At 41.4% G+C, this 26,762-nt stretch overlaps 1 protein-coding gene across 1 annotated transcript; it reads left to right on the forward strand.

Annotated features, from left to right (window-relative positions):
* The first annotated feature begins 6,123 nt into the window (after window positions 1-6,123).
* DUS1L (dihydrouridine synthase 1 like) lies at window positions 6,124-26,380 on the forward strand. Its single transcript, XM_020814626.3, has 14 exons — window positions 6,124-6,276; window positions 7,198-7,443; window positions 10,617-10,725; window positions 12,283-12,333; window positions 14,257-14,369; window positions 15,545-15,627; window positions 15,846-15,949; window positions 17,950-18,094; window positions 18,294-18,390; window positions 18,617-18,705; window positions 20,024-20,190; window positions 21,505-21,542; window positions 24,281-24,356; window positions 25,890-26,380. The coding sequence occupies exons 2-14, from the start codon at window positions 7,207-7,209 to the stop codon at window positions 26,033-26,035; spliced, it is 1,455 nt and encodes a 484-aa protein (XP_020670285.3). The 5' UTR covers window positions 6,124-6,276; window positions 7,198-7,206; the 3' UTR covers window positions 26,036-26,380.
* The last annotated feature ends 382 nt before the right edge of the window (window positions 26,381-26,762 follow it).

A 26,762-nucleotide genomic window follows, 5' to 3' on the forward strand; every position in this document is an offset into this window, starting at 1 on the left:
GGTAATGTAGCAAAAAACCATATGTAGGAAATAGAACACTGCAGCCATAATTTTGCAGTCACCACATCAAAAGGTAGTGTCACTATTCTATTGTTCATGAAGATGCTGCAGATGACTTGGATGTAAACCTAGAAATGAGAGAGCAGCTATAACGATGAATTATATTAGAGGGTTGCTAACTGAGGTGATGGGGAAATATATTATGGAGCAAACATTTCAGCTCATTGGGTCAGTTCAATCATAGGTTTATTTTGGCAACTAGTAAGTGATCCTTGGGCTCAAACACTGTATTTCCTTTTCTCTACTTAAGCTGTTACTGTTTTCCTTTAGTAACCGTTTCCTTTTAAACACGAATTGGGAAAACAGTGGCTTTCATAAAATACTCTTTGCCTGTAAACCAGAACTGGGAATCAAGAAATACACACAAGCCAGTGTGGTGTGATGGAAAGAGTGTTGGAATAGGACTTGGGAGACTTGGGTCTAAATCCCTACTTAATACTGGATCAAATTCCTCCTCAAATCCCTACTCACTAATTTTTTTCCTTCAATAATCCTTTTCTAACTTTCTATCCACATACCATGTTATGATTTTAAAGATTCATGAATAGACTAGATTTAAAGGAGAGTCAAACTTTTGGGAGGCAAGAGGTCAATCCATGGCAAAGCTCCCGCCTTCCTCACCTTCACTATCCACATTTGTAGAGCCGCCAGTGTTATCAGTCTGGCGCCTCAGACCCAAGAGGGATGGACTTGCCAAAAAGCCATCCAAGCAACACTTAGTGGACACCTGTATTTAATTCATTAAGTTTATATGCTGCCCTATTAAAAAAAAGTTCTCAGGGCAATGTACACAATAAAATGGGGGGAAAAACAGGTAATACAATAACAATATTAAAAGTCTAAAATTTTTATATCACCGGTATCCCAAAAATTTAAAATGTTTGGGAGGACTAGATTTCCTTCACACTGAAAAAAAATATTAGCGAGGGAATTCAAACAGTGCTGTAGTCCATTGTGGGTCCTGCTCTAACCACTAAATTTGTTTCTAGCTGTAGCTTCTCATATTTTGCTTCCACAGTGATGTGCTCCCTCTCCCCCTCCCTCTCTGCCACTTTTTTTTCAAACAAGCAACCTAAACACAAATGTAAATGAGCGACATGATTGCAACAGAATTAAGGAACATACCCCGCCTTTCCTGAGTGGGTTACACACCCACTCCTGTCCTGCTGCGTTGCAAAACAGATATTCAAACATTTCAAAAAGGCTGAGAAACAATCCTCATTTGTTGCTAAGTACAGATCTTGCTCAGGTGTTTGCCTGAAGAAAAAAAAACACTGTCAGAATTTAATAGATGTTAAGCTGGGATGAAACCGCTAACACTATGTCCCAGCTTTATAAAAACAACTAGGAGCATGATTAAATCTTGGTGGTTTCAACACTGGTTTCCCTCAGTGTTACGCCAGTGCAGGAAAGGTTTTCCAGGGAGGACTTGAATGGGCGCCACATTTGAGAAGGGCCTCTCTGACATAGACATCCAACTTAATGTCATGTGTTTCTGGGCAACGAGAGGAAGGCCTGGCAAATGTAACCTAAGAGTCAAGATAGGTACATACATTCCTAATTGGAAGCATTATCAAAGATCATCCTGAAAAGAATGGATTTATTAAGGAAATTAAATGACTGACAGTCTGGGGCTGGCTAGGGCTACATGACTAAGACAAAAGCCACTGAAGGATCGACAGTAAGCGGCAGAGGTCAAATGAGATCTATAAATATGGGTGCCCAACTAGACAACATATGTAACACATCATTTGAAGTGTGAAAGAGATATGTTCATCGTAACACATGCTTTCCTTTCTCTCCATATCTCACCCTTATTTATTGACTAAATGTATTTCCTGCCTTTCCTCCAATGAGCTAGAGGCAGCTTACCATGGCTCTCTGCCTCCATATTACTGACAATCCTGTGAAACAGGTTAAGCTGAAAAATTGTGACTTGGCTACTGAGTTTTATGGCAGGGGGGAATTTGAATCCAGGTTTTCTTGCTGCTATACCACACTACCCTGTGTTTGGTAACTGGAGGATAAGCAAGCTTGATGCATAGAACTGACTCTTGCGGCATGCTCCTTTGAGGTAATCCTAATTGTTGGGCAGGAAACATGTTTAACTGTCTTAATCACAGAGAATATGCATTACCCTTAACAGCCAGTTTGATCCTTGGTCTGAAGGCAAGGAAGCAGTAAATCTTTCAAGAGAAAAGGGAGTGAAACATCAAAGAACCCTAACTATTGGTGTCTGCTGCCTTCTGTAGGCACACAGTTGTTTCTGCAAGTATGGTTGCCCAACTCTCACTTCTCACACCCTTTGGATAACTGCACCCTGATCCAGGGAAAGGGTGACTTCTGCTCGGCTGGGTAGATGAACCATCTGGGAAGAGGACCACTTGTCTTCTCTAAATACCCGTGTACTGTATTTACTTGGGAAATCAGTGCAAGCTGCAATATTAAACAAAGGTCATGTGACATTTCACTTACACATGTGGGGGATGTGAGTTTATTTTAACTCATAATCATTACAGCTGTCAGCAAAATTACTTCTGAATAGTATTCTTCATACATAATAAAGTACTGGGGAGCATAAAAAGAAAGCAAAATAAATAAATAAAGTAAGCAAATCAGGGTTTGCCTATTTGCTCATCATCCTGCATGGCACAGTACGAAATATTCTGTCGTGAGGGGCAAACTGTCTTTTGCAAACTAACATTGGGCAGAACCCACCTCTTCAGACTTTGCTTTGTGATTGTTCCAGAACTTGGAATTGGTTAAATTTTTGTATTGCAGTTCCCATAATCCCCCAGGCAGTCCAGAACAGTAACCATGTCCAAGCTGTAGACTGTGCAGCTCTAGGAACAGCCAATTAGTGGCTGTTAGACCAGCATCGTGGATTAATAAACTAAGCCCAACCAATACCGCGTCTGCTTTGTATATGGCTTGAGAGCTGATTCTTGCACTTTGCTGCACATGGAGTCTATAGGACAGACCATGAGCCTAGAAATCTTTGATACCACCAGACATCTCACTGTGAGATACAGACAGACACCTTTATTACCCTTAGTGTATGAAAAAGGACAACCTTCTCCTCTTCAGGGTGGAGATGATCTGTTCTCTAGTGGCTAGTATTAATACAGCACTATGCAAATATTTTTTTAAAAAAGTTTTTTGTTGCAGAAACTACCAGAAGGCCCTATTTTTAACAGCCCTGCTCAAATATTGCAAACGAAAGGGTGTGGTTTCTTTTACTGAGACAATTGTTCAACCTTCCTCTTTTTCTGCTGGCTTCCACTTTTCCCAGCAAAATTTTATTTCCTGTAAATCTTGTCTTCTCATGATGTGCCCAAAGCAGGACAGCCTCCGTTTCGTCATTTTTGCTTCTAGGGAGATTTCAGGCTTAATCTTTTCTAGTCCCCTCTTTCTACAATATGTTATATTGTACGGCTGAGTTCAACCAAGGTGGCTGCTTATGAAGTGTAACCATAAGGAGCTCACCTTGGGACTAATCAAATACATTCTGATCTAATGTAGACCAGGATTTGTGCTGTGCATTAGATTCCTGGATATCATGTATTTTTTTCTCCAGAGGAAAGAAGGTTGTCTCAAAACACAGCAGTCCACACTGCGTTCTGTCTGCACTGGAGGTGACAGGAAAGATTTGATATAGAGTACAGACAGCACAGTTCTGGATGGACTCATGTGACTCAGCTGCACAAATGATCCTTCACTTGAAACTAAACAAATCATGACAGCACCCCACATTCCCCCAGTTTTTCATCCCAGATTCTGTTGAAATATACTTTCCCCACAAATACTAGCTCCTCATCATCATTTCCTGGAAATGACAACGACAGTAGGCTACAAACAACAGAACAGAAAAGTAGGTACAGTTGGAAGGACAGGTATCTAACCTGGATGAAGGACTACTCCATCTAGGAGGACGGGCATTGTGTCATGTGTCTTTAACAGGCCAGCTCTGAAGTTCTCTGTGTTACCAGTCTATGCCTTATTTCACTTTGAAGGGAATAATTTCAGGTTTTGGTAGAAGCAAGCAAGAGAAGAATTGAACTAGCAAGACAAGGATTGATGCTTTTGGATTGTGGTGCTGGAGGAGACTCTTGAGAGTCCCCTGGACTGCAAAGAGAACAAACCTATCCATTTTGAAGCAAATCAATCCCGAGTGCTCACCGGAAGAACTGATCCTGAAGCTGAAACACCAATACTTTGGCCATCTCATGAGAAGAGAAGACTCCCTGGAAAAGACACTGATGTTGGGAAAGTGTGAAGGCAAGAGGAGAAAGGGATGACAGAGAACGAGATGGTTGGACAGGGTCACCGAAGCTACCAACATGAATTTGACCCAACTCTGGGAGGCAGTGGAAGACAGGAGGGCCTGGCGTGCTCTGGTCCATGGGGTCACGAAGAGTCGCACACGACTTAACAACTAAACAACAAGCAAGAGAAGCTGAGGTTTGCATAATCTGCTGAGAGGATAGAATAATTCTAAACCTATATGGCTTTACTAGCAAATAAGAACTGCAGAATTTAGTTGCTATATTTCTTTAGAGCACTGTTCACCCTTTGTTCCAGGACATTTTAATAAATAACTACAATATTAGCTGCAGATGTCTGCTATTTCCCATACTCAACAACAGAAACATACAGCAGTACGGTGAGATAATTTTAGGATCTGGAATTAATGAGGGAAGGGTTCTTTATATGGTAATGCATATTACTAATGGACTAAGGGTTACAGTATATAATATGGATAACACATAAATAAAAGTGGTGCTTTCTGAAGTGGTGAAAGACATCAGTTTGTGATACTATGTGTTTCTTTTTACCTCTGTATGTTGCATTGAAGCAAGCATTTTTGGTAATAGATCATTATTTCTTCAAGAAAGAAGAAGAGACTGAGGGTGGGCCATCCACTTCACAAGAGGAAAAGGACCGTTAATGGATGAGATGAACAAAAAAACCAAGAAGTGTCTTTTTAGCTTTGAGTTTTGTTAAAAGAGGAAAAAAATATTTATTTATTTACCGCCCATCTGGCAGCCAAGGCCACTGTGAAAAAGAACCATAACCTGTTATTTCAAATACATCTTTTAAACTAAAAACTGAGTCCTTGTCTGTGGATGAAAAAGAAGAATCTAGTAAAATAAGATGTCAGGAGCTGGTGTAAACCTCACAGATCATTAAAGGGCAAACACAAGTTTAACTTGCAAATCTGATTGTTGAAGTGTTTATTTCTGAAAAGATTAACTTGTAGGAGGTAAATGGGTTAATTGCAGAAAATATGCCTTTTTCTTAGCTCCTGATTTGACATTTAATTGTCTTACGAAGGGCCTCTTTGGATACCAGCACATAGTTCTTCTGATCTTAGAAACGTCTTTACTGAGGCGGTTGTGTCTATGTCTTCTCTTCATATCACTGCCTTTGAGGATCCTTCTGCTCATTCTCTGAGCAGACTCCAAAATCGAAAATATATTTTTTGACTGAGAGATGCTCAGAGGTGCTGAGGCAAATGAACGAAGGCCAAAAAATGCTACACCATATACAATTCAGAAATAACTAAAAGAAAATGAATGGGAAAATAAATGCAGGGACGGGAATTACTAATTTGCTCAAGGACTAGAGAATCCGGTTTGGATGCAGAACATCATCTTTGCTGAGAGCCAACACATCTCAAGCCAGGACAATGACCATAAGCTGGTCCAACCTTCAGTAGGAAAAGAACGAAAAGAAGACAGAAGGCGCTGAACCCTTTCCTGACAGGAACCTGAAGTACCTTGAACTACAGCTGAGCAGTAGTTTTTGGCATAAAAGTCGCTGCCTTCGTGGAAAGTTCGTCCAAATTCCTCCGCCCGACCCCCCCCCCCCGGTACTTGTTCACAAAGGAGCTCTAACACTGACAGCTAAGCGATATCCATCCTTTTCCCTCACAACAGCCTGCCACAAAAGGTATGACAAGCGACCCTTTCCGTCACAAGAGAAAGGAGCGATTGCCTTCCACCCTATTCGCCCTTGAGAGAAAACCAGAGGAGTCCAGGCGCTGCGCGGGCCTCTATAGCCTGCGCCTCGGTTTCCGAGGGGGGCCTGGTTGGAAGTTGCACCGCCACCTTGCCGGTCGGAGCAGAATGGAGGAAGCGCCGTCCGGCTGCCTCCGCGCCCGGTCTGGGGCTCCGCGCCTCAGTTGGCGGCTGTAGCCGCCGCGCGCTTGTCCAGGTACCGCCGGGGAAGCGGGAAAGAAGGGAGGCTCGGGCGGAGGGTCCGGCCGGGCGGTCGTTTCGAGGGGCGGGATCGGCTCTTGGCCTGCCTTTGAGAAGATAGTCCCGGAACGTAGCAGGAGCCCCCGTGGGAGCGGCCTGCTCGGGCTTCCCCAGCCCCGGGGCTTCGCAGGCTTTCGTGGTGGCCGGCCTGGGAGGCGAGGCGTCGTTTTAAGGGCTAGAAAATGCCGACCCAAAAGGAAGGGCGGACGGGTTCGGGTAGCTTTATTATAAAAGCTGGCAAAGTGTCAGCTCCCTGTTTGCCCACGAACGTGAAGCTACTGCTCTGGAAATGTAGTACATTTCTTGCTTGGCTCTGTAACTGGGCTGGTAATAATTTGAGAGCGCAGGTTACAACTTCACAAGGCAAAAACTGATGTTATGACCCTTACGTCGAAATGCTAATTTGACAGTCTGGGTTGCTTGGGGTGCTTAGCCGGCATAAATCATCCAGGGAAGAGGACATGAGTCTGGGTGCTACATGTGTAGCAACAATGAATATACATGGTTCTGATTCCCAGTATGGCATTACTAAGGGACCGTCGTGCTGTAGTAACTGATCCATTGGGTACTGTTTGGACTGGCCTGGCCACTAATGAATATGCATCTTTAACAAATCAGAATATAACATCAAGTATGCTGTGTCACTGTGAAACAAGACTATGATGTACAATATTTTACAGATTGTTAAGTTAACCTTAAAATGTGAACATAAAATAATGAAATGTCATACTCCAAAAGACGGGAGTTCTTAAGATGTCACAACTTTTTTTTTTGTCTGAATTACTTGCGCATAGAAACATGGCTACTTCTTTGAAAATTACATTTACTGTGTTGTTCCTAGGCTCAGTAAATATCAGCCATTTCAATTCCTTTGCAGTCAAAAAAGATGACCAAACTTAAGGGCTTTGACTTTTGGAGAAGGACACTGAATGGTGCCCACTTTGTGGTTGCTCCCATGGTGGATCAGAGTGAACTGGCTTGGAGACTGTTAAGTCGCCGCCATGGAGCCCAGCTGTGTTACACCCCTATGCTGCACGCTCAAGTCTTTGTCAGAGATGCCAATTACCGTAAGGAGAACCTATATTGCGATGTTTGCCCTGAAGATAGACCTTTGATTGTGCAGGTAATAATATTGATGATCTTTCTGCCCGTTTTTAATACTTTTTGCAGTGCTGTATGCTTCCTACAATAAATACTGTATGTTAGAATGGCTTTAAAATACAGTGTTTCAGTATTCATGTTAGAAATGGTAACTGTATCCATGTAGAAGAGAAGTTGCTTCAAGTAACTCATACTGCTATAATATTGTCACTGTGTGCCTGAAATCAGTGGTTCATCGTACAGTTTGAGGATTATACCTAATGCCCCAAATAATTTTCTTAAGTATTCTGGTTTCAATAGCTACATCTCTCTGTGAGATACGGGAATGGCAGATATATTTTCAGATTGTCTTTATGGTTCTTTCTCACCATCATCATGGGCCATCAAGTCTTTTCTGACTTATGCCAACTGTTTTCCAGGTAGAGAATACTCAGAAATGGTTTACCATTCCCTTCTTCCCTGCAGTTTGCCCAGGGCCACATAGACTAGCTCTGCTTGCAGGAGGCACAGTGGGGAATCAAACTCAACATCTGGCTCTGCAGCCAGATGTCTAAACTAGAGATGGGAGTATTCATATGCAAATACGAATATCCCCGCGCAGCTGGACCAGACCGTCCACTTGTCTGTCTGTCTGTCTGTCTGTCTGTCTGTCTGTCTGTCTGTCTGTCTGTGTATTTATTTATTTATTTATTTATTTATTTATTTATTTATTTATTTATTTATTTATTTATTTATTTATTTATTTATTTATTTATTTATTTATTTAACTTATGTGCCGCCCACACTACCCGAAGGTCTCTGGGTGGCTTACAGCATTTAAAATACAATAAAAAGGCAAAATAAAAGGGCAAAATAATTAAAATGCAATTAAAATATATATTCTAAAAATTGCCATCAGACCTACAGCTGATATTATTTCAGTTAAAAAGCCATTTGGAACAGGAAGGTTTTGACCTGGCGCCGAAATGTCATCAGCATCAGCGCCAGACGAATCTCAGTCAGGAGGGCATTCCATAGTCTGGGGGCAGCTGCCGAAAAGGCCCTTTCTCTACAAGCCCTCCCTCTTATCTCCTTAAGGGATGGCTCTTTCAAAAGGGCCCCCTGGTTAGATCTTAACTGCCGGATAGGTTCATATGGAAGGAGGCGGTCCTTGAGGTATCCAGGGCCCAAGCCGTTTAGGGCTTTATATGTCAAAACAAGCACTTTGAATTGGGCCCGGGCAGCAACTGGTAACCAATGTAAATTAAACAGAATCGGCTTGATGTGATCTCTAGCAGCTCCACCACTCACCAGCCGTGCAGCTCGATTCTGGACCAGTTGCAGTCACCGGACCGTCTTCAAAGGCAGCCCCACATAGAGCGCATTGCAATAATCTATACGAGATGTTACCAGTGCATGAGACTCCGCTCGTCCAGCATCCGGTGGCAGCCTCGTCCGTCCTTCCAATCACTCCCGGAGCCCTGCTCAGCAGCCATGCAGGGAGATTCGTCCTCCCTCCCCTTGCCTGGAATGGCTAGCTGAGCAGGAAGATAGTGGGGCTCCGGGAGTGATTGGAAGGACGAGCAAGGCAGCCGCTGCCAGATGCATAAGTGGATGGTTCGGACCCACGGGGCAGACCCTCATTAACAGCTGCGGGGGGGATATTTGCATTCATATGCAAATACGAATACCCCCATCTCTAATCTAAACCAATGAGCTATCCCATCACCTATGATTATTTCTGCAAGTGCCATTACAGTTATTTCTAGAGTTGCCATTATCAGCTTTTCTTTGTAACTGGAGCAACAGTTCTGTATTATGGCACAGAGTGATTTGTTATCTTTTTGTATTATGTTGTGTCCCTCCTGACCTTCCCTTAATGTAACAAAATAACAAGTAAATGTGGCATAGGGATATCTTGACAGTTACCCTTATAAAAAAACATTTGTCTCTAATCTCTTGAGATTCAACTGCCACAAACGGGAATGTGTACCCTTGGCAGTGTCCTCCCCTGCTTCTCAGCCTCGCTTAGTTTTTTGAGCATATCATTGTAAAATGAGAAGGAGCCATTTTAAAGATACTGCCTGGCTTGACCAGCCATCTGTAGAATATTACAAAATGATGAACTTTTAAAATATGGGGTGCCCAGATTGAACATTCAAAAGTAATCAGGCATTCTTATAAAAAGAGGCTGGATAAAGAGTTGACATCACAAGGAATGCCGTGAAAGTACAAAGCTGTGCTGTGGTAGAGGAAATCCTGTATTTTGGGGCCTATGAAAGAATTTTCAAGAACATACATTTTATTCAGTGAGAATGTAGAAACCACAAGTGCATCACAAGACAGAATAGGATTGTGCAGTCATGCTACACACAGAGGAATCAATCTGTTACTGGCAATTGTACAAGTATGAAATGTAAAGTTGTAACATTATAAGTGGGGCACATGAAAGCTTGGACCTCTGATTGACCAAGAAAGACATATTAATCCCTTTTGTTACCTTTCCTATGTTTTTTCTTCTTATGAGAATTTGCATAGTTGTGCTTGTACACCAATGTGCCATAAGTACCTGTTGCCATGTTGTTTTCGCATAAATTAAACTTGGCTTGTTCACAGTTGCATGTCAGAATTTTTTTCTCCTCCCCAACAAGGTGTTTCCTCTAAAAATAAGGAATAAAGTTTAGTGAGGTGTGTCTGAGTATAGAGGATGTGTAAATCCAGTGCAATTAGAAGCTGGGAGGATCCTTAAATCTCTAGTGTGGAAAAAAATTATAATAACATGCCAACATTACTTCCCAAGCTGTAACAGACAAAAATTAAATATGACAGATATGCTGGTTTTGATGAAACATCAGAACCACACAGTGTCTTTCTGTGTCTTTGTCCTCAAAGTGGGTAAAATAAGATAGGAAACAATGTGTTTTGATAAGAAAAATTATCTGGCTAATTAATGAGGCGCCAGATTGCATGCCTACTATGTTCCTGACATGTGCTGTTGCACAATCAGAAGTGCGACCAGGCATGTGACTGGCATCTTGTCAATTAACCTCCATGATTTCTCTTGCTTGTGCATAAGTAGGATTCTGGCCATTGTAGTTCAAGTATTTTGGTGTTAAGGTGATCTATTCCTTATGTACATGTGCATAATATACATATGTATTTATACATTTAATACATAACACAAGTACATGTGCACTCACATTTCTTTTATCGCAGTTCTGTGCCAATAATCCAGAAGTGTTTGTCCAAGCTGCCTTGTTGGCTCAGGATTACTGTGATGCTGTTGATCTGAATTTGGGATGTCCTCAGATGATTGCAAAGAGAGGTATGTATAAATAGGAATCTAAAGTAATTTAGGCTGCAGTTCTGTGCTCACTGATGTGAGAGTAAGCTTCATTGAACACTCTAGGACTTCTGAATAAATTATATTATACTTATATTATAATTGTTCTTCTTGGGATACAAAAGATCTAGTAGTCACCTTTTCATGACATCTGGGCTGCTGAAGACATTTGGGCTTGCCAGACATTCAGGCAATGCAATCCAATGCACTTTTATTCAGTGCATTGGATTGCATTGCCTGAATGCCTTTGACAAGCCCAAATGTCTTTATATATATATATATATATATATATATATAGTATTGCTATATTAGGGGGATTATGTGATCCCTGCAACCAGCCCCAGTCAGCAATCTGGCTACTGCATTTTGGACCTGCTGAAGTTTCCTGACACTTTCCATCAGCAGCCCCGTATAGAGCATTTAATCCAGCTGGGAAGTAACTAGGGCATGTGTTACAGTAGCCAGATAGGGCCAGACTGTATTGTTAGATGAAGGAAGGACTTAGAAGATTGTCAATTGGGCTTCTTCAAACAAAATGTGATGTAACAAAAAAAAATTAACTAGAACTCCCTATATTGAAGCTTTCCGGACCTGCCAAATGTTAGCTCGCAAGAGTTGTTGCAGGTACTATGGAAGAATAGCTTACCTGTCCAATCTATTTTTAAAACCAAAGATTGGACTAGCTTTTCTTGCCTATGTAGAAGGATTTCTTTGGTACCTGGAGCCAGCTGTGAGCATTCCCAGAGAGGGACAACCTGGCCACAGTAGTTCATGTATTGGTAACTTCCCATTCGGAGCAACATTACCTATGTGACACTACCCTACAAGATAACGTGGGGCTGGCAGTTAGTGCAATAGGCAGGAGCTACATTGCTGGTTACACATCATAACGTTTGACGGTCCTGATATATACTCTGTACTCTGAACAAGATACTACTGTTAGGTTAGAATGTGGAAAAACTGAGTGGTTTCTGGTTAGGACACCATACAGAAAGAGTGTGACAGCAGTTTTAAAGGAATTGCACTGAGTACCAATAGTGTCTGGTCCAAGTTCAAGGTGTTGACAGTTTTCAAAGTTCTAAATGGATTTGGACTGAAATATTCAAGTGAGCGCCTCTCCTTGTATATAATAGTCCTTTCGTAAAGATCTGCTCTGTATGTGTGGGTTCTTGGTGTTCTACCAATGTGAGATGCACACTGTGTGGAGAGCATTTTCTTGACTAGAATGATCTACCTTTGAAGACCCGACTGATGCTGACATTAACCAAGTTAAAACATGAGTTTTCAGGGCCTGAGCGTGCATTATGGCTTGATTGCCAACCTATCAGTTTTCATGCTTTGATTTGACTGACTTGTTAAATTGTTTAAATGACTTTACTAATTGCATCCCGCCCTGAGATGTGCTGATGAAGGTTGGATTAAAATATTGTAATAAATAACCGCACAGATAACCTGTGCAGCTGTTTTTTGTGGCGGGGCGGGCTATCTCAGTTTTCCCATTAGGCCATCATTTACTGTCTGGTGGCTGATGTTTTGTAGGTCATTATGGTGCATTCCTGCAGGAGGAGTGGGACCTTCTTCAGAGAATGAGTAAGTTGAAGCTGTTGACCAAGGAGCCTGATGGGCTGCTTTTTCCCCCCAGGAACCATAAAAAGTGGGATGGATATCCGATATGTCTAGTGACTCTAGGAATTATTGTACCATGGCTTAATGTTTAGCCCTACCTGTGTAGTAGTGGATAGAGTGACAGATAGGACTCGAGACCAGGGTTCGAATCCCTGCTCAGCCATGGAAACTCACTGGGGGAGTGGAACTCCTTCAAGCTCTCACATATCTTGAAAACCCTGTTAGGGTTGGTGTAAGTCTGTTCCAACTTGACAGCACAGACCAACAACAGCAATAATAATTATATCCTGTTTAGTCAATTTCAATATATGGTGACCCTTTTCCAAGGTTTTCTGAGAATCTATTACTTAGAAGGGGCTTGCCATTCCCCTCTTTCGGAGGTACATTGGGGCCGTGCTGATAATGGCTGCACAAACTTGCTTTTCCCCCTTGCAGGCACAGTGGGGAGTCAGAGTCCTGACTCTTCAGCCAGGTACTCCAACTCACTGAACCAGCTTTTAGTCCTTGTTTCAGAGGGATCATTATCAGCCCATTTAAAGTTTGTCACGCAAAAAGCAGAGCCTGATGCAGATGGAGGAGTTAATAAAGAGGCAGATCCATGAATCAGCTGAAATTGAGGGCAACCCTATGCTGTGTATCAATCTTAATATCCTGTTGTCTTACTTTTAGTCCTGTGACAAATTCTGGCTTCTGAGGTTGTTGGTGTGTAACTCTTGTCAGCTCTAGCCAGCAATGATGATGGTGAGGGTCATGGGATTTGCAGTCCCAAAACACCAGGACGGCCTACCATTCTACTGTGATGCCCAAGCTTGAATGCTGGAGTCCAATTTACCTGCAGTACTCTGTAGCTGACCTTTTATTAGTTACTCATTCAGTCTAACTGACTTTACAAATTTCTTGTAAACTTAAAATACTGCTAGGACAGGAAATAAATATAACTGCAACAGTGCTGATATGAAGTTCATTCATATAAGTTTGAAAAGAAAAAAGAAAGATGAACTGGCAAGTGTAAGAAGAATAAAAAAGGCAGAAGACACGAATATGAAAAACCTTGAAGAATATTGGTTGTTTAATTCCTTTGTTCATTTATTTTGTTGAAAGCTGCTAACTTTAAAACCACAACTTATTTAAAACTTCAGGTTAAAGATACAAGAAGAAATAAAGCAGGCTTGGACACCACCAGATTAAAATCAGAACGGAACAAAGAACAGCAATCGCAGAGCTAAGGCCAAGTTGAAAGCTATGGCAAGGGTTGAAAAAACCTGGGAGTATCAAAGGTTCTTCACTTGCTGCCCCAAAGTCCCCGGAAGTAAGCCTGAGCAAACCTAGCATCACTTTTTTTAAAAGGCCCTTTTGCTTGAAGCCAGTTACTGTGGCTCACTTGATAGGGGCATCCAGAAGAGGGCGCCACTAAAAAGAGCTTGAGCTCTAGGTGGGCACATGAGAGATGAACGGATCCTTCGGGTCCATGTGCCCTCACCTGCCTCAAGGAAACTGAATGTTCCATTGATCGTGCCTTTACCTGGGGAAATGTTTTAATTTGTGGGGTGAAATGTAGTGAATTTCCTTCACCAAGAGAAGGCTTCTATCAGTAGAATGGGGAGAGGCCCAGTTTTCAACAGTTGCATTTTGCTGTACAGCCCACACATCCTCCCCAAATTTGCTCCAGAGTGTTTCTGGTGGAATCCTGCCAGTTTCTGTTGACAGGAGCCTTCTGTATTGGCAAAGGGAATATGTGGGATTCTGGCCTTTCTTTTTTTATTATTGCAATTCAGTTATGTAGGAGACTCCATGGTATAGGCAGTGCAGCGGAAGAAAGGTGTGCTGGTGTTTGCAGCTGGTGTTGTGAGCTCATCTCCTAATTATTATTTCTGTCATCTTTTCCAGTCATGTTAGCGAACGAGAAGCTGTCTGTTCCTGTCACGTGTAAAATCCGTGTATTCCCTGATATTGGCAAGACTGTGAAATATGCCCAGTTGCTGGAGGCAGCTGGTTGTCAAGTAAGAAATCAGATGCTCCCAATTGTGTTAAGTAAAGGACTCCAGTGTTTTTAGATGAATGAGATACATGCTGTCAAAGGAGCTTTGGTTGCTTGTCTTGCATGTGGAAAGAAGAAAAAAGAAGGAATGAATTAAAGCAAAGTTAGAGACCCAAATTGGGTTTTTCGGCTCAGGTCAATGTCTTAACCAGGTTGGAATCAAAATATTGTTCCCTATGACAGGACCAGTAACATCTGAGAAAACAGAATGTTGCTGGTCTTTGAGTCGACTTCAGGTCAGTGAAGATATTAAAAATACTGTAATCAGAATAGTTCTTTCTTTCTTTCTTTCTTTCTTTCTTTCTTTCTTTCTTTCTTTCTTTCTTTCTTTCTTTCTTTCTTTCTTTCTTTCTTTCTTTCTTTCTTTCTTTCTTTCTTTCTTTCTTTCTTTCTTTCTTTCAGAGCATCATACAATTTAAAAGTATGGACATATGTGAAATATAGGTAAAATTAAGAACAAATTAAAATGTTAGACTATTTTTGACCAGAAGTGGGCTCCTTCAATAGAATTCTCTCTGCCATTTTGATTCTTCTTTTGTACATGGTGGGATATAAATTGCATGCACATAAGTACTGCTTTAATTGAGGTACCTCCAAATGCCAGATGCAGGGGAGGGGTATCAGGAGACAGGTATCCAGTTGTCTCGTGCGCTCCCAGAGGCCTCTGGTGGGGCCACTATGAGATACAGGAAGCTGGACTAGGTGGGCCCTTGGCCTGATCCAGACAGGCTCTTCTTATTTAATTTCTCCACAGTCCCAGAAAATTTGCCCCGTAGCCAAGTAGCCCCATTTTACTGGATTATTTGTTGATCTTCTTACTTCGCTTCAAAGTCTATTAAATGATTCTATCAGAATAGGTCATCAGTGATATTCTTTTTTCCGAGAGGGAAAGCTAGAGTGCAGGTTTCATTGTGCATTAACTTTTATCTGAGAAGGTGCTTACAAAACAAGTGCCTTAAATCCCAGTGGAGAATTTATGTTGAAAAAGATACAGGTCTGGGATATAGTTGCTGAAAGGAGAGGATTGCTTTTAAGTCAGGAGCATCATGCATTTCAGATCCAAAGCTCAGAAAGAAAAACAATGCTGTCTCTAGTGTGGTTAACAGGCATTGAAAAGCAAACCCAATTCTGTTCTAGCTCCTGACGGTCCACGGTCGCACTAAAGAACAAAAGGGTCCCCTTGCTGGCGTGGCCTCCTGGGAGCACATAAAGGCTGTGAGGTAAGGTAGCCGGGTGGAGGAAGCAGGGCCTTCCCACTGCATAGCCAACAATTTCTCTTAAGTGCATGGAACTGAAAGGTAAAAAATTGTGCATGTTGTCCAAGAAGGGGAAGTTGGTCCATTTGTGACAGTAGCAAACATGATTAGTTTTAATATGGGATGGGTTTGCCTTTTGCTTTTTTAATTTATTGCCTTCGTATTTCTGTTTATTGTCATAGAAAGGCTGTAAACATCCCTGTCTTTGCAAATGGAAACATTCAGTGCCTCAGTGATGTGGAACAGTGTATTCAGAAGACAGGAGTACAGGGTGTCATGAGTGCAGGTAGGGAGAGAGAGTTTTTGATATTCTTCAATTATTCAACCAAATTCCTCTGATTAATAGTAGAGCCAGAATTTTATTGCTTTTTACTGCACATGGAAGTAAAATCATGAAAGCTTCTGCACTGTGTAGCACTAAGTTATACCAGCTCTCCTGAGCTGCATTTAAACCGGGAATGTGGCTCTGGGGCTGCATACGGTTCCTATAGGCTGTTTTTGCTACCCTTTAGCCCATCAAATTCCCTATCCCTACCTAAATATGATTTCTGCAAGAATTTTAAAAAGGGAAGGGATGACTGGCCATTTCCAGAAACACCCAGGAGGAGCAATTTAAATAAGCTGCAGGGCTCTTTGCTGTGCTTCACAGAAAAAACAATCAATTCCTTAAAAAACTGGAAGTCAGCTTCTGGCCATGTCTGTTCTCTCTCTCTTCAAATGTGATATATTTTGAGAAGTGATGTTTATTGTAAGCTACTTTTTAAGCACAGCTTACTGCGGAAAAGAATGGTTCTAAACAAACAAACCCATACCATGAGGTGGGTTGACTCAGTAAAAAGGAAAACACAGTTTTTGGTTTTCAGAACCTTATCTAGGCTATTAAAATGATAAGACCATTTGGAGGTTGTTACCTCATAGGGTTGCCCTAAGTCAGGAGTGACTTGATGATGCATAAAAACAACTTATACAAGGGTTGGCAACCTCCAAAGGCCTACATCTCCCACCCACTCCCAGAACTTTAAACAAAATAATTTGGTGGAGGTAACTGTCAGTAATTCCAACTCTGGGAAGCAGTGGAAGACAGGAGGACCTGGCATGCTGTGGTCCATGGGGTCACAAAGAGTCAGATAGACTTAACGACTAAACAACAACTGTCGGTAAAGGGGATGAGGGCTTTAAGAGCAGTATGCAGATCACTGACTACACTTCACCTATCTTTCATTTAAACCTTTTAAATTAATACTTTAGTAATACTTTTTTATTAATAAAATTGGCCATGCATGAAAGATCTACTGTACAGTAGTACCTCAGTTTACAAATTCCTTGGTTTACATCATTTTCGGTTTACGAACAGAAATCTGTTGAAAATAATGCCTCTGTTTATGTTTTTTTTTTCTGGGTTTTTTGGTTTGTGAAGAAAGTTTCCCCAGGATGCATTGTGCCTGGAGGTTTGTAGCGCCACCCCTGTTCCTATGGTAATCTGCGTTTTGGTATACGAATTTTTTGCTTTATGTAACGTCCCACAGAATTCATTAAATTCGTAAACCAAGATACTACTTTAGTTCAGATTGAAAGTGGGAGAGTAACAGGGCCCGAAGTAGCAGCTAACATTTTTGTAACTCCAGAAGATTGACATTGCGTTCTAGTGGAAGTTATTGGCCCTTAAAAATTCCTGATTCAAGATTTGGTGGCTGTTGAGGAGCAGCAAAGTTTTTTAGTGTGCTTGGGGTTTTATTTTGGAGAATCAGGATGGTGCAGTGGCTGCAGGCTTGGCGAAAGCCCTGTTTAGTTATGAAGATCTGTGAGTTACCTTGCGCAGATAAATATCTCACAGCTCAACTGAATGAAGAACATGACTAAAAAGATTGCTTTGAATTCTTTTGAAGAGTGACAAGAAATAAATCTCAAAACATTTTGATTTTCCTCTTAAATGATGGAGGGCAGAACTACATGGCAGCTTGGCAAATAAACACATGATACCAAACCTTCATTGGCACAGATAATGAAAACTGAATATTTGAAGTGGTGAGTGAAGGAAAAAGCACTTAAGTCTTCCCCTCCCCCAGAATTCTCCATGGCTTCACCTATTCTGCCTCCTCCTTTGAATCAAGGAGTTCAACTGGGTGAAAAAAGCTGAAACAACTCTGGGACCTTAGGAAGGATGGGCTAGTGATCAAGACTATTTGCCCCATTGCTACCAGCCTGTATTTTATGTTATGAGACTCTGGCATGCCATAAACAAAAAGCTTAACTTTTTCTTCATTCCCCCCCCCCTCTTCTTTTTAGAGGGCAATCTTCATAATCCGGCCTTGTTTGAAGGAAGAAACCCTGTAGTCTGGGAGATGGCAGAGGAATACTTGGAAATAGTAAAACAGTATCCTTGTCCTCTGTCTTATGTCAGGGCTCATCTCTTCAAGCTTTGGCATCACACGTGAGTGATTCTGTGTTTTATGGTCCCTTTGACACCCAACACTCAGAAAGTTTAGGATACTGTTTTTGTCATATAGCAGAGATTAAAGTCTGCACTACAGCTGCAGAAATGACCCAGGATCTGGCTGCAAATATTTTCTTGAATCCTAACCTTGGAGTAGGAACTAGAATCACTCTTTGGTGTGTTGATTTCCTTTCAGACTGCAAGTTCACCAGCATCTTCGTGATGAGTTGGCAAAAGTGAAGACTCTGGAGGGACTTACGGCTGTCAGCAGGGAACTGAAGTTACATTGCCAGGTGCTAGCTGAGTTTTTCACATTTTCAGGACAATTCTGTTTTTTAGTTGGGGGACAGCTTGGCCAAGAGAAATTGATGGTATAGTCTTGCCTTGCCCACGTTTGGGCTAATCCTGCCCTGTCCAAAAAAGATGGTTTGAACTCCATTGTCATTCTTTCTATGAAAAGAATGCAACAATTTTGTAATTTCTCTCAAAGCTTGTAATTGTTCCCAATTGTATTCACAGAAAGAAATAGCACAGCTGAAGGAAGAAGAGAACCCAAAGGGTGGCTTGCCTTTCTTCCACTGGATTTGTCAGCCCTATCTCCGGCCAGGGTAAGACTCCATACTGCAGTGTCAGTTCACAAGAAATAGCTTGTGCAATGCGTATAGCTTAGATTCTTCCATCCTGAGAATTAAACTTATGTGTGGTTTTTAATTGATAGCTTAACAATCATATGGAAATCTGGAGGGCAAGGCTGTATTCCCAGCCACCGTGCCTAACTGCAGCAAAGTGGTGAGTTAGGGGAACTGCAAACAAATGGCTCCATTTCTGTGAAACCAGCTTCCAGAGGAGCTTCACCTGCCCCCCCCCCCCCGTTGACATTCAAGAGGCTATTGAAGACATGGCTTTTCAGGGAAGCTTTCCACTCTGACCCTAGCTGACTTGAGGTGATTCTAGATCTCTGTCCATTTGGAACCCAGGAGAGTGACTTGTGGTTATGACTATGGAACTAAGCTGGCCTCTCGGCCTCCCAACACCCTAGTTTTTTTAGACATGGCACTGTGTGTCTAGGGAGTCGGAAGCCTAAAAGGCCCAGCACTTGGAACCAGTATGCTCACCTTGCAAGGTAGAGCTGCTATCATGTCCACAAAGGAACGAAAACGATTACTAGGGTAGTCAAGGGTCAGCTCTGGATTCCAGTAGCACAAATACTCTAAGCCAAAAGCACAGACAATTCTTTGGAGAAGTTTTTATATTTTATTAAACAGAGTTAAGAGACAAAAAGCCAGGATTCAGAAGGCACTTGCAGCAAAAATACAACTGAGACAAAGTTAAGGCAATCAGAAGCACGCACACTCAAAGTGAAACTATTCTCCCTAATACTCACAGACTAGTGTAGAAATCACCTTAGCTCTAAGGCAAGCACAGAGTAAATCCACAGTAGCAGGACAGCATAGCGTCGCCTAAGAGTTAAACTACTAAAGTCAACTACTTCTGAACCTCTTTCTATACATTAATGTTCCATTCTAGACCCTTCCAGATTAATCAACAATCAGACTTTGCATTCCCTCTAATATTCATGAAGCACTTCCCCCCTGTCCCAGCTGGAGTCATTATCCTACTTAGCACACACTACCAGGGAACTGGCTGGGCCTGGCCTTGAAAGCTACTTTCTCAAGAGATAAGCTGCAGGTGCTACTCCTCCTTCTTACCACGTGGACCTTGAGTGTTAACAGCACTTAGCCAGCTTCCCAGGCACACACAGGCAGGTCTTATATTTGAAGATGGATTCCAGGTTTCATATCCCTCAGTTTCTCAGTTTCTTCATAATCCCTGCGCCGTATACAGGCTTTAAGAATACTGTGGTTGGTGAAGAAGGCAGTTGTTAACCTTATCCTTTGAAAATGCTGTGGTGCTTGACCTTCACAGGCCCAAGGAAACAAGTAAGGAAAATGGCACTGGTGGAACAGAAGGAAGTACACGTGGGAAACGTGCTCTGGAAGATGAGGAAGATGGGAGCTCAGATTCTCTTTCAAAGAACAAACAAAAGAAGAAATTAAGAAATCCTAATAAAACTTTTGATCCATCCTTAAAACGTAAGATGTAGGGCTTCAGCATATAGTCGGTTTCATAGATTAAAGGAGAGCAATATGCAGACTACATTCTCTACCTCTTCCCTTTTTTTGGTTCCTGCCAAATTTGGTGGCACAGCAGCAGTGATATTCCCACCTATTTTCATCATAAAAACAAGGTGTGCAAGGAGCACACACTTTGTCTTACATGAGAACTTAAGATTCCCAGAAGCATAATAATTTTTAAAAACAAAGTGTGTACACACTATGCACTTTGTTTTAAACTGGAAGACTTTTTTTAAAAAAATTCTTTACGGGATACAATGCTACTCTGTGCATACATAACACTGAACTGTATAAAGTTCTCTTTAACTGGGTAAGAAGAGCCCAGCTGGATCAGGCCAAGGGCCCATCTAGTCCAGCTTCCTGTATCTCACAGTGGCCCCACCAGAGGCCTCTGGGAGCACATGAGACAACTAGATACCTGTCTCCTGATTCCCATCCCCTGCATCTGGCATTTTGAAGTACCTTCCTTTTAAGTCTGGAGATGATACATCCCCATCATGGCTTGTAACCTGCGATGGACTTTTCCTCCAGGAATCTGTCCAATCCTCTTTGAAAGGCATCTAGGTCAGATGCCATCACCATATCCTGTGGCAAGGAGTTCCACAAACTTAACAACACACTGGGTAAATAAATATTTTCTTTGGTCTGTTCTCACTCTCTCAACACTCAATTTGAGTGGATGTCCCCTAGTTCTAGCATTGCGGGAGAGGGGAAAGAACTTCCCTCTATCCACTTTATCCACCCCTTGCATTATATACTGAGATTGTTAATCAGCTGGCTAGAAAGCACTGGGGAAAGATGCTCACAGATTTTTGTTACTAGAAAATATTTTACGCAAGACGAGGCTTCAAGACGAAAAAACAGTGTAAAAATATTAACCACAAACTGCAAATTTCTGTATGAAATAAGTTATGGCTCCCATGCTGGGCAATGTTTTCACCTAGCATAAAAGGCTTTCTTTACTGTAGCAGTAACTCTTGGGACACTTTACTTTTCATTGCCATTTCAATTCATTTCCTTAGCTATTTTGTTATCTCTTTCTAAACAGTTCTGTGTAACATGGATGAACCTATTAGTCTGAGGAGAGGGCAAAGTTAATTTCAAGGTTTGCATGCATGTTAACATTTTTCACTAAGTTCTTTTTCATAACTGAGTGCTTTGTTTTCGTGGTGCTGTATAAAATTCATATGTAGAAATTATGTCAGTAGACACCCATCTTCTTCCTATACATCAGTGGCTGAAGTACTAACTGGTTTAATTTCTTTCTTTTAGCTAAATATGCAAAATGTGATCAGTGTGGAAACCCAAAGGTGGGTCTACCTTTTTCTCTCTTTTCTTCCAATTCTCATTAATATGTTAATCTTAGGTCGAAATCCTGTTAGTGTGTTTACACCACACAAGTCAGGTGGCATCATCATTTGGTGACAGAAACCTTTAAGACTTCCTATTTTCCCCATCCCCTTTTAGGTCCAAAGGCTCCCTGGGGATCTTTTTGCCCTAGGGAGCTTTGAGACCAGTGGAGGGAATTTTTTATACTGGAAAATCACTGCTGCTGGAATCACTGCTGCATGAGAATTACCACCGGCAGTCCAGCTGTGATTCTCTGATATGAAAGTCTCTTCTCTCCAAAAGCTTCCTTAGAGCAAACAGGATCCCTAAGGAGGCCTGGAACATGAAGTGTAGGATAAGATGTTTTAATTTAAATTAAATTAGCTATTTCTGTTGTCAGATGATGACGTCCATGTTGTGTAGTATAAACTTGCACCAAAGGGATTTCAGCCAGTAAATCTAGGGGGAAATTACATCTGTTGCTTGAGATAAGTGTTCCTTTTTTGTTAACTGACAATCTTTCAGAAAAAAAGGCAACCCAAGGCAGAGCTCCAATATCTAAATAGGTTGGGCTGGTTTGTCCTGTTTTTTGAAAAAGTAGATTAATAATAATAATATAATAACTTTAGACCTGCAGAACTGGAAGGAAGTTAACTGCTGGAAAGTTTTCCTTGCACTCCTCACTTTCAATCTAGAATCTCTTATGAGTTGAATATCACTAATGGCAGGCTGCTTCCTTTGTGGGGCTGTGCAGATGTGTTTCCCCCTACAGGAAAGTCCATAGTCTGCAAGCTTCTCTGTAATATTTCAAAACAGTGAACTGAAGGCATCTGAAACTGTTGGGGGGGCACGTGGAGCTATTGCTTTAAGCCAGTGGTCCCCAACCTTTTCCGAATCACGGAACACTTGGGGGTGCCGGGCACCCCCACTCGTGGGTGGGAATGGCATGCTTGCATGCATGCATGGGGGGTTGGCGCGCTCATGGGGGGCATGGCACACTTGCAGGGGCATGACACGCTCATGCAGGTGGGCAAGGCAGGTGAGCAGGGCACGCTTGTGCAGGTAGGTGGGCCACATGTGCATGTGGACATGCATGGGGGAAGTGCATGGGGGGCAGGAGAGCTGTCTCCGCGGCCCGGTCCTGCAAAGGCCACGAACTGGTAACAGACTGGGGGTTGGGGACCCCTGCTTTAAGCTTCAGCTTTAAATCATTTTAATAACCAATGGTTACGTATCCTTTTCTTCTTGTGATTGAGCTAAGTGTATCTTGATTTTATAGCCACCTGGTGCTATATCTGTTTCACTCAGTGATAAGCTATTTTTGTGTATGGTGGTGAGCTGCCATCTCTTGGACACTTCTGGGGCAGGATATTCTTCCTTTGTATTCTGGACCACATTTAAGAAAATTGCCGTAACATCTCCAAAGATTTCTTCCAATAGCTAAAACCCTTTTGGTCTAGCTATGCTTTCAGAAAGGGATAATGTCACCAGCAATGGGAGATTTTTGGTAATGAAGGAGTCTCTCCTTCAGCTTTTCTGATTCAGAAATAATCCTTTTTATTGTGTGGAAGCTTCAAGACTGGCAGAGGATATCTTCCATTACTGTAAATTGCTGCTGCCATATTACTGACAGGATGAGATGCTATGTAATGAAATATAAGGATGGAATTTTTACATACTTTGGACTCCCCAAATTTGCCAGTAATTGCTCAAGCAGAATTCTGGGAGATGCAGTCCACAAACAAAAATCCCAAGACCAACTGTTCCTACCTGCATGGGTTCCATCTGGCACTTGGTTCTCCCCAAAACAAGGTAGCTGCCCTTGTGCTCCCTGGAATTTACAAGGCTTCCTGGGAGAGGTAGATCTTTAGACACGGCAACCTCTGTAGTGTCTAAAGGGCAGCAAAATGACCCTTCCCAGGAAGAGGTAACTATGTTAGTTTGTTTCGGCAATGGCAAAATGAAAACAGAAGCAAAAGTACTGTGGCTCTAAATGAGTAACAAATTTGTAGCAGTGTGAGCTTTTACAGTACATTTGACACTCACTTCGTATTTATGGAATACAACATCTGGGCCACAGGTTTAACAATACTTTATTTTATTTTTTTTACTTTTTTGTTGAAGTTTAATTTTGCCTTCCACTGATGGTACAAGAAAGCAATATGACAAATTTAGTGTATTGGGTCTGGTAGAGGGTTGGGGATGTTAGAGATCACATCTGTAGCACAATAGAAAAGAGGGGAAAGGTTGTTTAAGGGATTTGATGAATTGTTCCTGCAGAAAAAAATCCCAAATTAAATTATTACACATTCTTCATAGTAGAATGGTACAGACAACAATTTTCAGTTCAGAACCTCTTACGAACATTCTTCTAAAGCTAGTGAAGATGTGGTCTTTCAGATGATGATGGGTTGCATCAACTTTAGCCAGCATAGCAGCTATTCATAATAGATTTGTTCATTTCTGTTTTAAAGAAACTCAGTAAGATTGTAAAACTTTGAAAACATTGCTCCCACCAGGCACATATGTTACTTCTTTCTCATAAGATCTGCATTTAATTTGTGCACCTAAGATGATTCTTTTCGCTGTGAAGAATTTCCTGAACTGTGTCTAGGTGTGAGGCTTATTACAACCTGATTCAGATGCAAGGTGTACAATTTTATTGCCATCTTGAGATTACTGTGCTGAAATCGAGCAAAATTTTTGGCTCTGTTCGCAGGGTAATAAATGTGTGTTTAACCTTTGCCGAGGATGCTGTAAGAAAAGGGCTTTTAGAGAAACAGCAGATTGTCCAGGTAAGTATTAATAAGCAAATTGTCAAGAGAACATTCCATTTTGTAGAATAGTGGGTTTTTTATTTTTAAAGAGAGGTTTTAAAGCCAGGCCTGGATAGTTTAAGCCTATTGACTATTTCCCTGCTTCAACACTCTAATAATTGAAGAAAAACAAAAACTGTATTTAGATGTGACTGATTCGGCTTTCAGTTAAATCCAGCATATTTAATCCATTTCCCCCTGTTTCTATACTATTGGCATTTCTGGTACTGGGGAAAAATTAGGATTGTTAATTATAAAACCCTAGAATGTATCTGGCCTTAATATGGTAAATAGGAAAGCCAATTAGATTTGCATAAGCCGGGGAGTCAGGAAAGTTTTAAGGATCAGATCATACTTTTGCACTATTAAAGAGCAGGCCGGGTAGGTGGGGCTCGTCAGCCATGGAAGGCAGCCCATCTAGGAGAAGGAAAACTCCGATTTCAAACCTCCACTGCCTTGTGGCTATATCCATTCATGGAAAAGGCTTCAGGAGTTAACCTCGAGGCAAAATCCGGAGCTGGAGTCCCGAAGGCAGCATGTGTCGTTCTGCCAACTTCTGCGACATTGCTGGAACCAGTTGTATTGGCTCTTGCCTTTCCATTGGATCATTTCAGCAATGTGGAGAGGGGGGATCTGCTGCTTGGGTAACAGCCTATCCTCCATATTACCTTACCCGGGCTTCATGCTCTGGAGAGGACACTCCTCGATTCAGAGCATGTTACCATAGTCTCTTGAGACTGAAGGATGCCTATGCAAAAGAATGTAATTCAGACATCCTGATAAGACAAATGTCAGTGAAATAACACTGGCACTTTTGTTCTAGATCCCCCTTCCAAGGGCTGCTCAATTTCATTTATTAGTGGTCTTCCATAAGCATTCTTTTTAGGAAGGTATTTGGTATGCAGTCTATTTGGTATGCAGTCTACCTGCTTCTATTATTGTTGCTTTTTTAAAAATGTTTTCAGTATATTGAGTATTGTAAGTCTGTTTTGGTTTTTTTTTTTTTTACTGTTTAGTGATTTCCTTTAAGCTCTAAGGATGTTTTTAAATATAATTACCATTTTTGTTTATTTGTTTGAGATTCAGGCTCCCAGGGTAACAGGCAAGAAAAGTAAAACTTGGAGAACCATCAGTATTTAAAGTTTGATCAGCCATAGTTAGACACACATGTATAGCAGTGCATGGAAAGCCCCCACTGCATGTTAGTAATATAAATACTGTATTAATAATGGATTTTACTAAAGTTTTTAGTAGATTTCCTGAGAGATCCACATTTCTCTAAAATTGTCTCCTCCTATAGCTTATTCAAATTCATGTCTGTGAATTCTGTGAACATTTATTTGTTTCATTAGGTGTCTTCATTTGCTGACATTAATTATGTGATATAATTTGTATGTTGGGGATTTTTCTGTAATTCCTTAATCCCTTTTCCCTTGATGATTATATTTTAGTTTTTAGGTAGTCAAGGCATAATTTCCTCTCTTTTCTCTCTCTCTCTCTTGTTTGTTTCAGGTCATGGTCTGCTTTTTAAAACCAAATATGAAAAATCTCTTTTGTGGAAAAATAGCCAATCCAGTATGGAACAGACTGAAGTAGCAACACAAGGCAGGGTGGAAGAGACTTTATTGCTCAAAGAAGCTATTGATGGTGTAGCATGAGGCCTGGGTCACTCTTCCTGGATCTGCTCACTGGCCTCTGTCTCCCACTGGGCCAAAGAAATCTCTGCTTCCAGACAGAGCATAGCTGTTGATGCCACAGAGCTGTCCTTACATGAATGACAAGTCTTACAGAAGGAAATGTTTCTTTCTCAGGGAAATAACCTGTCATGGAAATAAAAGGTTCAACGAAAGCTTTTTCATCCTGTATTTGAAAAAGTTTAAAGGACTGAGCTGGAAGTACTGGCCATAATGTGCTGTAATGGAGACACCTCTAAGGATTTGACCTGCCTGTTTAAAACTTTGTGTGTAGTTTTAAAATTGGCAAATAAATCTTTTATGAAAGAACAGTTTTTGAATTTTATAAAGACACCATTTGGGATGTGAGGCAATCCTTGGCCCAAAATTCTCTATATATAGAAATGCTGATTTCAGTTCTCCACCTCAAAAAATTATATATAATTATATATAATTATTTTATATATTATTATTATTATTATTATTCTGAACTGGGGAAATTGAAGTCAGCATTTCCAAGACAGGCATTTTGAAGTATTCAAACTGAGTGAAGGAGAGCTATTTTAATTTCTGAAAAGAGGGCACATTGTGGTAAGAAGCCTAACCTTGAGAATGTAGCTTATTTGACTCTGTAACTCAGTGCGGGGGAAAACATGCGCTAGTCTCTGCCAGTGCTGGACTACAAATCACAGTACCCAAAACTAGTAATTGC

Source organism: Pogona vitticeps, chromosome 2, assembly GCF_051106095.1.
Source record: "Pogona vitticeps strain Pit_001003342236 chromosome 2, PviZW2.1, whole genome shotgun sequence".
In the NCBI taxonomy this organism is placed as follows: domain Eukaryota; kingdom Metazoa; phylum Chordata; class Lepidosauria; order Squamata; family Agamidae; genus Pogona; species Pogona vitticeps.

Bases quoted from the DNA above. Each gene is read 5' to 3' on its own strand.
- DUS1L (XM_020814626.3), top strand. From the start codon at position 7,207: ATGACCAAACTTAAGGGCTTTGACTTTTGGAGAAGGACACTGAATGGT. The intron at 14,370-15,544 runs GTAAGAAATCAG...ATTCTGTTCTAG, and splicing joins TGGAGGCAGCTGGTTGTCAA to CTCCTGACGGTCCACGGTCG. The intron at 15,950-17,949 runs GTAGGGAGAGAG...TCTTCTTTTTAG, and splicing joins ACAGGGTGTCATGAGTGCAG to AGGGCAATCTTCATAATCCG.